This window comes from Neoarius graeffei, chromosome 3 (genome assembly GCF_027579695.1).
Source record: "Neoarius graeffei isolate fNeoGra1 chromosome 3, fNeoGra1.pri, whole genome shotgun sequence".
Taxonomy (NCBI): domain Eukaryota; kingdom Metazoa; phylum Chordata; class Actinopteri; order Siluriformes; family Ariidae; genus Neoarius; species Neoarius graeffei.
In genome coordinates, this window is record NC_083571.1 from 6805456 (window position 1) to 6817560 (window position 12105).

Consider the following 12105-nt stretch of genomic DNA (forward strand, 5'->3'; position numbering starts at 1 on the left):
CTTCGACCTTTTAACAAAAACAACTCGATCAGCTGATGTGACTAGGCAACACTCTGAACCCACCCGTATTCATAAGAACCCGCCTTTTCAGCAGTGATTGGCTGTTATTTATAGCCCCGCCAATAAAGACGCTTAAACTGATCTGAGGATGATATATTACCCAATCATACTTCGAGTTCCCAATACGCTTAGCCAATCATAGTGGAAGTGGCGTGGCTTGTCGAATATGGTTAGGGGGAAAAAAAAATACAGCTAGTAACCACACTTTACCGGGGAGGGGATATAGATATTTGTTTGCAAAAATAGTCGATGGCTTCCTGTGAATAAGTGGTATAATTTACGGCAATTATTATCATTTCGAGGCTTTTATAGTAGAAAACTGGGATGATACCGTGTTGGGAAAGGACTTGTTTGGGTGTTTTGCTAGGTCAAGAAAGCTGAGCAGTGTAGTAATATTATCCGGGTAATGTAAATTTAACTTGAAAACAGATTTATAGCACGGAAATATGTTCCCGTGTGTCTTGTAATCGAAATAAAACAGATAGCTGTTTAGCGCTGAATAACATTAGCAGCTAATATGCACTTCTTTTCCGATACGAATGCTAATGTTGCTAGCTTAATGAACAAAAGCTGAAGACGTCAATAGCGCTCGCGACAAATGCTCGTCAGTCTGCTTTAACTTTATTTAAGATAATTAACACTTAAAAAAATTAACTGGTAAATAATATAAGATTTCCGAAAACTTGCGTTTATGTGTTTTAGATATTGAGCGCCTGTGGACTGGTCTACTTTTATATCAGTACAATTTTTTTTCAGATTTATATTATAATTTTACTGATTTAATAACAATTTCTTTTTAAAATAATAATAATGCCTGAAATGTGGATATAGAAATAGATTTAACAGTTCCACCTTAAATATCAAATTATTATTATTATTATTATTATTAAGTTACTGTACAAACGGCTTTTATTATATGTTGCTTCAGACTTCCGGTTAGCCACTTCCGGTTAATCAGATTCTAGTTAGCTCAATCGTTTATATATATATTTTTAATAAACTTTTTCCTCCTCAAAAGTTTACACTACTCACAACTATTTTAGTAATTTATATTTTAAAATTTATTTGCTACTAAATATAATTTGTGTTGGGGGGGGAAATATCGTTTGTCCTGGTTTTCAATAAAACTAGTACAAACTGGAAATAACCAGTTAGCTAGCTAGTTTGAGGTTTCTGACAAAATTATCACTGTTTGGGGAGAAAAAAAGTTTTTAAAAGTTTTCTATAAGATGAATAAAATAGGGTTGTTGATATAAACACATCTGACATTCATTAATTTTATTTATGTATTTATTCAGTTTATAATAAATTAGAAATAATTTAAATATTTGTTGAGTATCTGGTGGTTTCCATGGCAACTTATCCAGACAAGGATTAGTCAAAGAAAAAAAATCTACGTTCTCAAATTATCCGCTGATGAATAAGCTCGATAAGAATCGCCTGTTTATTCTGCGTGTTCTTGCATCCCATAGTTACGCTCACGATCGTTGTAGCTACTGCTAGCTACGCTTCCTCGTGAACATTCGACACTTCATCCCTTTCACCTGGAATCGGTTTCTCCATCGTGGAAACGCTCTACCAATCTTTTTTTTTTCTAGTTTCACCACATTTCTTGTCATTAACTTTTTTTTTCAATAAATAATTGCATTTTTGATCATTTCAAGCTAAAGTCGCGACTTGTGCTCGCGTCTACATTTTAAAAAATGGTGGACACGTCTATACTGACTATAATAAGCTATCGTTATTTTCATCACAACAATTGACTGACAGAGTTGAATCTGTAATGAGCATTTTAATGATATTTTAAACCAATTCAACAATACTGACTGACTGCTCAATTTGAACTTTTTTTTTTTTTTGCTATTGATTCTTGATTTTTTTTTTTTTTTGTGATTGTAGATACTTGTCTGGAATACTTTGACGTATCTTGATCAAGAAGAATCCATGATGAATTGATTTGGTTGGTTTAAGTTACCGGTTAAAGCACTGGAACAGTTTTCGTTCCTCCAGACAAACAGGGGTTCCTTTGGGTCACAGCCCTTACCTCGGAGATCATCCCCATCTTTTTGTTCCTTTACTAGTTTAGCGGCAGAATGAGTGGGGCTGGAGATAAGGACGTAAACGGGGTTCTGGTTTGTCAGGAGAGTTATGCATGTGGCGGATCAGATGAAGCCGCTTACGAGTGCGATGAATGCAGTAGCTTACAGTGCACACGGTGCGAACTAGAGCTCCATCGCCAGGAGCGCATGCGCAATCACGACCGGGTTCGGATCGCACCGGGGCACGTGCCGTTCTGCGACCAGTGCAAAGGACACGCGGGCAGTCCGACTAACGGGTCCCGGCACAGGGCCGTGGTGCGCTGTCAGGGCTGCAAGATCAATTTATGCCTGGACTGTCAGAAGCGGACACACAGCGGCGTGAACAAGAGGAAACACCCAATCTTTGTTTATCCTCCGTGCAAAGCTCCGGAAAAGAACCCCAACGCAGATGGAGAGTTAGATGATGGAAAAGCTCAGCTGGAAAAAGTTCTCAGCTTCCTCCTGGTGGATGAGAAAGAAGAGATGCAGGTATGGGATTGGACGGTTTTATCCGTGTTTAATTCTTGAAGTTGTAGAGCACAGGAAATGAAACCTCGGCATGTCTCATGTTGGGCATTTTTACCCCTGTGATGCGTAATTTCTAAACAGGTGAAGGACGCAGACGAGTTCGTCAGCAGGCTGGGTTGCGCCCCGGACGAGCTCCTAAAAGTGGTGTCTATCTTCGGGAACACGGGCGAGGGCAAATCCCACACCCTCAACCATACGTTCTTCAGAGGACGGGAGGTGTTCAAGACGTCTCCCACGCAGGAGTCCTGCACGGTGGGCGTGTGGGCGGCGATGGACCCGCTACATAAAATAGTGGTCGTGGACACCGAGGGGCTCCTGGGAGCTGGAGCTAACCAGGGCCAGCGCATTCGTCTCCTGCTGAAGGTCCTGGCCGTGTCCGACCTGGTGATTTACCGCACGCACACCGACCGGCTGCACGACGACCTCTTCAAGTTCCTGGGCGACGCCTCGGACGCGTATTTAAAGCATTTCACCAAGGAGCTGAAAGCCACCACGGCCCGGTGTGGTCTGGACGTGCCACTTTCCACTCTGGGCCCGGCTGTGATCATCTTTCATGAGACGGTCCACACCAAATTACTGGGCTCAGGTCAGAAATATAATTCATGTTGTTAAAAACAAACCAGCGACATGACTATGCCTTTTTTTTTTTAAATAATCAAAAATAAACTCTGTAGAATATTGTCAGATTAAAAAAAAAGTTTCCTATAATGACCTTGAACCATTTCTGCACCTTTATCCTTTTTTAAAGTTAAACTGTGGTCTTTGAATCTACATGAATATTCAAATCAGACCTGTCCTTATGTCCTCCTGCCGTCCCCAGTGAGATAAAATCACTAACTTGGCTCACTGACAACTAACTGTGAGTCATCTAATCCTCTTTTGTCAATTTTGTCAGTTGTCCAAGGCTTATGGCTGAGTAAACATGGGCCGTGTCATATTTCTTATTTTAAACTCTCAGTATCTCTTATAACGTCAAATCCTGGTCTTTCATTTAAAGACTCCAGTAATTCTTGAGTAATTCAGGTACTTTTTCACATTATTATTATTATTATTATTATTATTATAAAATGTACAATTATTAATAAAATAATTTAAGAATAATTTAATTTTTAAATTAATAATTAAGGATAAAATATTTAATATTTACAAATAATGCTGATTTAATAAAACACTTATTTTATGAATTATATTTATTATTAACTAATTAGTTAAATTAGTAAAAAAAAAACCTATCAGATTTATTTATTTGAAAAGGAATATTTACTAAAATATTTTTACTATACGAATAAATAGCTACTGTGTAAAGGCCAATTTATGCTGACAACGCAGTCCTTGCAGACGGCGTCGCAGATGGTGTCTGCGTAGCCCCCACACCTTCGCAGACGCTCTGCGCGCACCTCCCAAAAATTGTGACCACCGCAGAAGCCTCGCAGACAGCATCGCAGACAAGAGGGCTCTGATTGGTCCACTCTACATCCGCTGTACACGCACTTCCGCTTCCCTACTTTCCCGGTTTGTTTTGTATTCACTACCGCCATTTTTAAAAACACGAGCGAAGATGGAGCAGCACGAAGAGCGGTTGATCGAGGAAGTGAGGAAGTACGGACATCTATACGACTCCAGTTCTAGTCATTATAAGTAACCGGAGGATAAACACTCCACTAACCACACCCACCAACTACTCCTAGCGATTTCGCGACTTCGCGCCCCCTTGCGTTGTGGCGGTGAATAACATCGCGCACGCCTATTAATCTCCGCTCAACGATAAATTACAACTGTCTGCGAAAAGCTATCTGCGAAAGCCTTGTCGCAAGAGCATGCAGAGGCCTTAAGCCTTTTGTTTTTCTTCCTGCAGATAAGCCCTCAGAATCGGCAGAACGGCTTCTCCAGGAGCGTTTCCGAAAGCTTGGCCTCTTCCCCGAGGCGTTCAGCTCTATCCAGTACAGAGGCACTCGAACCTACAACCCTCCGACCGATTTCAGCGGCCTGCTGCATAGCGTGGAGCTGCAGCTGGACAACACCACCACGCGCTCGCCACGAACAGCCAACGTAATCTACAAAGCGCTAAACGTGAGTCTCTGACATCAGATAACGGTCTCTGAACGTCTGGGCCGCGATCAGGACGTCTTCATGAACCTGAGGAGAAAATCAGCACAGCACGCATGCAGCAGAATATAACGCCATCTAGTATAGAACACGCCGTGCACGTTCTGTCACACATACGTGTACAGTTTACAACAGAAACTACACTACATTTCTAAAAATACAAAAAATTATATACTTTTATGCAGCGCACTATTAATGACCGTTATAAATCATTAACTTATTCGAGAATATAAGTGTTTTATAGAATAAAAATGGTATGAGCATTTAAAAACAAGAACGGATTATCAGTGTATTCAGAAATATTTTATATCTAGCAGGTTACCCGGCGTTGCCCGGGTTTTCCAAAATTCTGGGTTGCTCCCAGACTTCCATGTCAAATTTGATGAAGATCCGTCGAGAAATGGTGATGTTAACCCAAGACAAACAAAAATCCATCCTAGCATCCATCACCCAGGGGCCCACTGGGGACCCCCTGGGGCCCCCCTGGGGCCCTAATATACAATTTGAGTTCTGCCAAATAGTGGCCATCTCCTATACCGACGTGCCAAGTTTAGTGAAGATCTGTCGAGAGTTTGTGTTGGTAAATGTAACGTGAAAGACGTTGAGGGAGAGGGGTGGATGTTGCCGCCCCCCAGTATATGAATTTTGTTTATATCTGCAAAATTCTAGGTCATCCCCGGACCTACTTGCCAAATTTGGTGAAAATCCATTGAGAATTGGCGACGTTAGCTCAAGACAAATAAACTTTGTCGCTTATTATATAGACTATTATATCATAACCGAAATTTATTTTTAATAAAAATTGTTGGAGAATAAAACTTGAATTTATTTATTACATTATAGAATAAAATTAGCATTTTTGTTATATTTTAGTCACTAAAAATTAATTTGTAAAAGAAATTTATTTTTAAGAAATTGCCTGATTTTTGCAGTAATTAGTCATAATAAAATGGTAAATTATCGAATATTCAACACCAAAAAAATTTATATTATTCCTAATACTAATGACTTTATAATAACTATACAGTAGTAATAATATTAGAGCAGTAATTCCAATTACAGTGCTCCTGTCGGAAAAGAAGTGTTGCTGTATTGTGTGTGTGGTCTCAGGCCCTGAGTGAGCGGTTCAGTGGCGAGATCCCTGATGAACACCTGTCCAGTAACTCCTTCTTCCCTGATGAGTATTTTACCTGCTCCAGCATCTGTCTGAGCTGTGGGTGAGTGTCGTATCAGCAGCTCTGCTCTCAACTCCTGTACCTCTAAGACCTAACCCCCGCCCTGGACTCCCGCACCTCTAAGACCTAACCCCCGTCCTGGACTCTCGCACCTCTAAGACCTAACCCCCGTCCTGGACTCCCGCACCTCTAAGACCTAACCCCCGTCCTGGACTCCCGCACCTCTAAGACCTAACCCCCGCCCTGGACTCCCGCGCCTCTAAGACCTAACCCCCTCCCTGGACTCCCGCGCCTCTAAGACCTAACCCCCGCTCTGGACTCCCGCGCCTCTAAGACCAAACCCCTCCATCCTGGACTCCCGCGCCTCTAAGACCAAACCCCTCCATCCTGGACTCCCGCTCCTCTAAGACCAAACCCCTCCATCCTGGACTCCCGCACCTCTAAGACCAAACCCCTCCATCCTGGACTCCCGCTCCTCTAAGACCAAACCCCTCCATCCTGGACTCCCGCACCTCTAAGACCAAACCCCTCCATCCTGGACTCCCGCTCCTCTAAGACCAAACCCCTCCATCCTGGACTCCCGCACCTCTAAGACCAAACCCCTCCATCCTGGACTCCCGCACCTCTAAGACCAACCCCCCCCACCCTTGGGCTCCCGCATCTCGAAAACCAAACCCCCGCCCTTAATAATAATAATTTCAATTTATACAGTGGGGGGTTTGGTTTTTGAGATGCAGGAGCCCAAGGGTGGGGGGTTTGGTTTTCGAGATGCGGGAGCCCAAGGGTGGGGGGTTTGGTGGGACTGTGGCTGCTACACCATTGGAATGACATCCTGGCCTCTATTTGGTGGATTGACTTACTTTATTTATTTATAACTGTAAAGTGACCTTGGGTTTTGTGAAAGGCACTGTATAAATTGAAATTATTATTATTAAGGGTGGGGGTTTGGTTTTCGAGATGCGGAAGCCCAAGGGTGGGGGAGGGTTTGGTTTTCGAGGTGCGGGAGCCCAAGGGTGGAAGAGGGTTTGGTTTTCGAGGTGCGGGAGCCCAAGGATGGGGGAGGGTTTGGTTTTCGAGATGCGGGAGCCCAAGGGTGGGGGGGTTTGGTTTTCGAGATGCGGGAGCCCAAGGGTGGGGGAGTGTTTGGTTTTCGAGATGCGGGAGCCCAAGGGTGGGGGGTTTGGTTTTCGAGATGCAGGAATCCAAGGGTGGGGGGGGACATACCTCTAAAACCAAACCCCTCCACCCTGGGCTCCTGCATCTCGAAAACCAAACCCCCCACCCTTGGGCTCCCGCATCTCGAAAACCAAACCCCCCACCCTTGGGCTCCCGCATCTCGAAAACCAAACCCCCCCACCCTTGGGCTCCCGCATCTCGAAAACCAAACCCTCCCCCACCCTTGGGCTCCCGCACCTCGAAAACCAAACCCTCTCCCACCCTTGGGCTCCCGCACCTCGAAAACCAAACCCTCCCCCACCCTTGGGCTCCCGCACCTTTAAAACCAAACCCCCGCCCTTGGACCCATGTATTCATTAACTAAATTAAACCAACACCCCACCCTGGACTTCTGTACCCTTTGAACTAATTCCCACTCTGGATTCCTGTACCTCTAGACTAATCCCTACGGTCTCTCTGGTCTGGTTTTCAGCTCGGGCTGCAAGAACAGCATGAACCACCTACGGGAGGGTGTGAACCATGAGGCCAAGCACCGCTGCCGCTACTCCGCCCACTACGACAACCGCATCTACACCTGCAAGGTGTGTCTTGCTCCATGTGCTCTCACGGTACACTCTCAGCTCCAGTATCAGGGTCTGGCGCTGAAATCCGGTGTGTTTGTCTCACCTTGTAGGCGTGCTACGAGAGCGGCAAGGAGGTGATCGTGGTTCCTAAGACCACAGCGTCCTCGGACTCGCCCTGGTTTGGTCTGGCAATTTATGCCTGGTCTGGGTGAGTCCTGATGTTGAACAGCGCAGAACTCATGCGCTCGGAGGATTGTCTCGGGGCTGGAGGGTGAATTTCTTTTTGTTTTCGCAGGTATGTGATCGAGTGTCCGAACTGTTCAGTGATCTACAGGAGCAGGCAGTACTGGTACGGGAACCAGGACCCTGTCGACACCGTGGTCCGAACAGAGATACACCATGTTTGGCCTGGGGTGAGACACTTTTTCTTTGGGAACGCAAAGTCAAAACAAAAGATGATCAAAAATAAGTCTCTTTTAAACCAGATATTTTACAGTTTCTAGATAGCAAAGCTTGCGAATTTAAACGAATTATCATTTCAGTTTGGTCCAAAAAAAAAGGCTGCTTACTAACCTGAAGCTTAGCCCAGGATATTATCCTGTCTGTATTCTGTAGTCTATTTCCTCGCAAAATCCATCATATAGAGCAGTGTTTCTCAACCACTGGGCCTGGGACCATTAGTGGGACACAAAGCGCCATCTAGTGTGCTGCAAATGTTTGCGCCCCCCCCAAGTTGAAGCTAATTTCTCTCATCTTTGGGTACAACTCCTGGGTTGCATCCGATGTCACATCCGCTTCATGAAGCTACAGTCACACTACAGCTCGCAATGGTTATCGATGAAAATGAGGCATTTTGGTGGCGACGCATGGTGATATACACGTGAGCTAAAAGTTGTGGTCACACAGCACGCAAACACTTGACTGTCACGCCTTCGCGCACTTGAGTCTGGTGCAGCTGGAGCAGCCACACGTGCTCACGGAACATGTTGTGCACGCGCACTCGGGACCCAGTCGTTATGGGAAACACCCGACACTGATTTGAGCGCAATCGGGGCACACGGATACGGATGCTGTTTTCACAGAGACTTTGCACATTTGTTTCTAGCCGTGTTTTTAATACTCTGCTTTATGATCCTGCTTCGCTTTCGTTTTTGTAAATATGACGCCTGCGAATAAACACTGCACTCAGATCCGTCTACCGCCGTCTATCTTGTAGTGTCCTGATCCGCAGATCTCTAACCCAGACACACACACAAAACGTCGTTCTCCTCGATGCTCTTCCAGGTTTTCATCTGTGTCCCCGTGTAGAACCATGTCTGCAGCACTGGGTAGTTTGAGATGTCAGGGAACTCAACGGATGGCTAATTTTCCAACTCGTGAAAAAGGAAAAATCCTTTTGTTAGCGTGTAAGGGTAGTATCTCACTGGGCTGCGACTAGTTGGAGACGCAACAATTGCGATAAAATATGGGAATTGGCGACAATTTTCACTTGGAATCACACTGAATTGATATTCGCATATTTTATCGCAATCGTTGTGTCTCCAACTAGTCGCAGGTTTTCGTAGCCCAGTGTGATACACTCGCACTTCCTGTCTCATGGAAACTGACTTGAGAAGGGTTCGTGATGGCGTTGCGACACCAGCGACACATTGGCAGCTATTTTGAGAGACATTTTATCGCACAAATTTTTTGAACGTGTTCAAAATTTCAGCGAGGAAATTGAGAAGCCCCGCGAATGTTTCAAGACACTTTTGAAACTCTTTCGCAAATGACGTTCGCAAGCTGTCGCAGCCCAGTGAGTTATTGGCTTAAGGATCTAATCCCATTGCGTGGTTTCTATATCCATTTCTTGGTTTTAATAACTTGCTTGTTTGCTGAACACAAACATGGCAATAAGTTCTTGTGTTAATGGACCAGACTCCACTTTTGGATCGTTAATCCCTTTTGGCTGAGAATGACCTGCATGCATGGGTTTGGCTTCTGGCACATTCATACAGTGCTAAATACAACACCTCACAATTAAAAAAAAATGCTTTTGCTGTATTTATGTAATTCCTGGGCTCCCATCTGTAACAGAGAGTGATGTCACATCCCATTTATACACTTTACAGTAGATTATTAGATTCTAATAGAATAAATGAGCCAAAATAATTGGGGATCTTTTTAATGGGCCCCGACTCGTAACAAGTGTGAATGGAGCACTTGCATGTGACATCACAGCCGATCCAGATTGTGACAGACGCCATCGTGTCGGTCAAACGCCATATTTCCGCCTTCTACTTCTACTTCTGGTTCTACTTCTGCTTTTACTTCTACCTTTTCTTCTGGAAAACATGTATACAATTCCACTACAACGGCTGCGGCTACAAGCTCTCCCTACCTGTGCACGTTTTTTATGTTTTTTGTGTGTATTTTTGCGTGTTGTTCGTCTGTACCGGACTTCAATATCCACTACAACCGTATGGACTTACTGGACATTGGTTTCCAGCAGAAAATGACGGTTTGTAGCGATTTCCATCGCATGCACAACATTCTGGACGAGAAAAAAAAAACATTCCGGGCGAGACCAGCGGGGTCTCCGTGGATTGTTATCGGAAGCAAAGCGAAGGAGGCGGCGCCGGGAGCAGAAGCAAAAGCGAGGCTACAGGCAGAGCCGGCCTGTTGACTAAGCTCAGAAAACAGCCACTCAAATCTCCACTGCCAAGCCTCTACCTCTCCAACGCCAGATCCATGTAAACAAGACGGACGATTTGGAATTACCTTATTCTATAATCGGCTGGTCAGTGCTATACTCAATACTTAAGTGACTTACCCATCCAATGAGGATTGTTATTTTCTTGTTTACAAGATGCCACATCTGAGTCGCTGACAAATCCTGAATTTCTGTAAAGATAACTGTCCAGAGATTTCTAAGCACGCAGTGCTTCACCACTGAACAGCGAGGGAAAGTTGATGAGGTAATCATACACGTCCGGGTATTCCGCTGGCAGTTCAAAATCCGGTCGTGAAAACTCCGTCCGGAAAGCCATAAGGGTCACAAATCTGTAGATCGTTTATTTTAGAAATGTATCTAGTTATCTGTTCATTAGAAAAATGAGCCGTGTAGTCCGTCGGTGAAATTGATCCATTCTGTACACGAGTGCAGCAGTATTCAGCGGTGTTTTTGACCGACAAGATGGGGGTTGTGTACTTTCCGGTCACGTGACTGCAAGATCTCTATAGGTGGGCCGTAAAGTAGAGAAGGCTGAGAACCCCTACTCTCGAGCAGTGTTTCCCAACCACTGTGCCGCGGCACGTTAGTGTGCCGTGAGAGATCATCAGGTGTACCGTGGGACATTATCCAATTTCACTTAATTGTTCCGAAAATGAATTATTTACTGCAAATAATTTGTCTTCGTTCGTCTATGCCAGTGACGTGTAGTGACCAGCAGAACAATTAAATACTCTTCCAATAGATGGCAGCAGGTAGCTAATTAACCTGTGTATCTACCTGTTGCCATTCAAACAATAGAATTAGTAATGCTTCGGGTGTGACGGCGGTGATAGCGATAGCAGGGATGAGAGTTTTCCGCTTTTTCTGAGTAAAAATCGACCTTTTTATATTCTGCCAAATCCGTTGAGATTTTTTTTTTTCATTTATCGAGGGGGTTGGGGTATGTTCCTTCGTGATACTCAAGCGTAATTCATTCCTACGACGATGTTACATGTTTACATTTTTGCTATCTTTAGTCTCGCCAAGTCTCGCGGTAGAATACGTGTTATCTACAATGTAATTGGCCAAAACATCGATGGCGAGAGCATGATAGCCAATCATAACAGTTCTTACAAAAGAGAAAAACGAGGACTGACAAGCTCTTGTCTTTGGCCAAAAAGCTGAAGAAGTCGTCGAAATGATCAAATGAAAATGAGAAGTGACTGTGAACTATAAATAATTGTATAAAGTGTACATAGACATTATCCCATAAACTTAGCATTCGTTTGATTTAAGACATTGAACATGTATATGATGGTCAGTAAATCTGAATTAATGCTGACAGTTTTGAAAACTTAAATATTTCAAAAGACTTCTTGAAGAAATCATATGCAACTAATGAGGACATAGGGAGAAAAGGTCAGTCACCCTAAGAAACTTTATTTAAAATATGAACATTTTGATAATTAATAGAACTTAAGTTTAATGTGAATTTAGTTTGTCATTTTTGTTGATCATAAATTATAACCTGGGTGCGATTTGCTGGGGGGGGGGATCATCCCCCCCTCTGGTTTTTATCTCTGCTGAAAAAAAATCCTCGGGGACAACCCCGTCAGTAAAACAAACAAACCAAAAAAAAGTTGATATGACAGGCATGTTGCGACACAGTTTGCTATGGTCTACATTGCACTCACTTTCAAAATGACCCGAAGTGGCAGCTTTGATGT

General features: G+C 43.9%; 1 protein-coding gene across 2 annotated transcripts in view; it reads left to right on the top strand.

Annotated features, from left to right (window-relative positions):
- Window positions 1-198: 198 nt before the first annotated feature.
- The window catches only part of zfyve1 (zinc finger, FYVE domain containing 1), a 36344-nt gene continuing 24437 nt past the window's right edge, over window positions 199-12105 (top strand). Inside the window, exons 1-8 of one of the 2 annotated variants that reach the window (XM_060916320.1) lie at window positions 199-463; window positions 1960-2627; window positions 2748-3252; window positions 4522-4736; window positions 5883-5989; window positions 7596-7704; window positions 7797-7894; window positions 7982-8099. In XM_060916320.1, the coding sequence (XP_060772303.1) occupies window positions 2154-2627; window positions 2748-3252; window positions 4522-4736; window positions 5883-5989; window positions 7596-7704; window positions 7797-7894; window positions 7982-8099 (1626 nt within the window). In that variant the 5' untranslated portion in view covers window positions 199-463; window positions 1960-2153. The remainder of the gene's footprint in view (window positions 464-1959; window positions 2628-2747; window positions 3253-4521; window positions 4737-5882; window positions 5990-7595; window positions 7705-7796; window positions 7895-7981; window positions 8100-12105) is intronic. The other variant, XM_060916321.1, reaches the window with a different exon arrangement.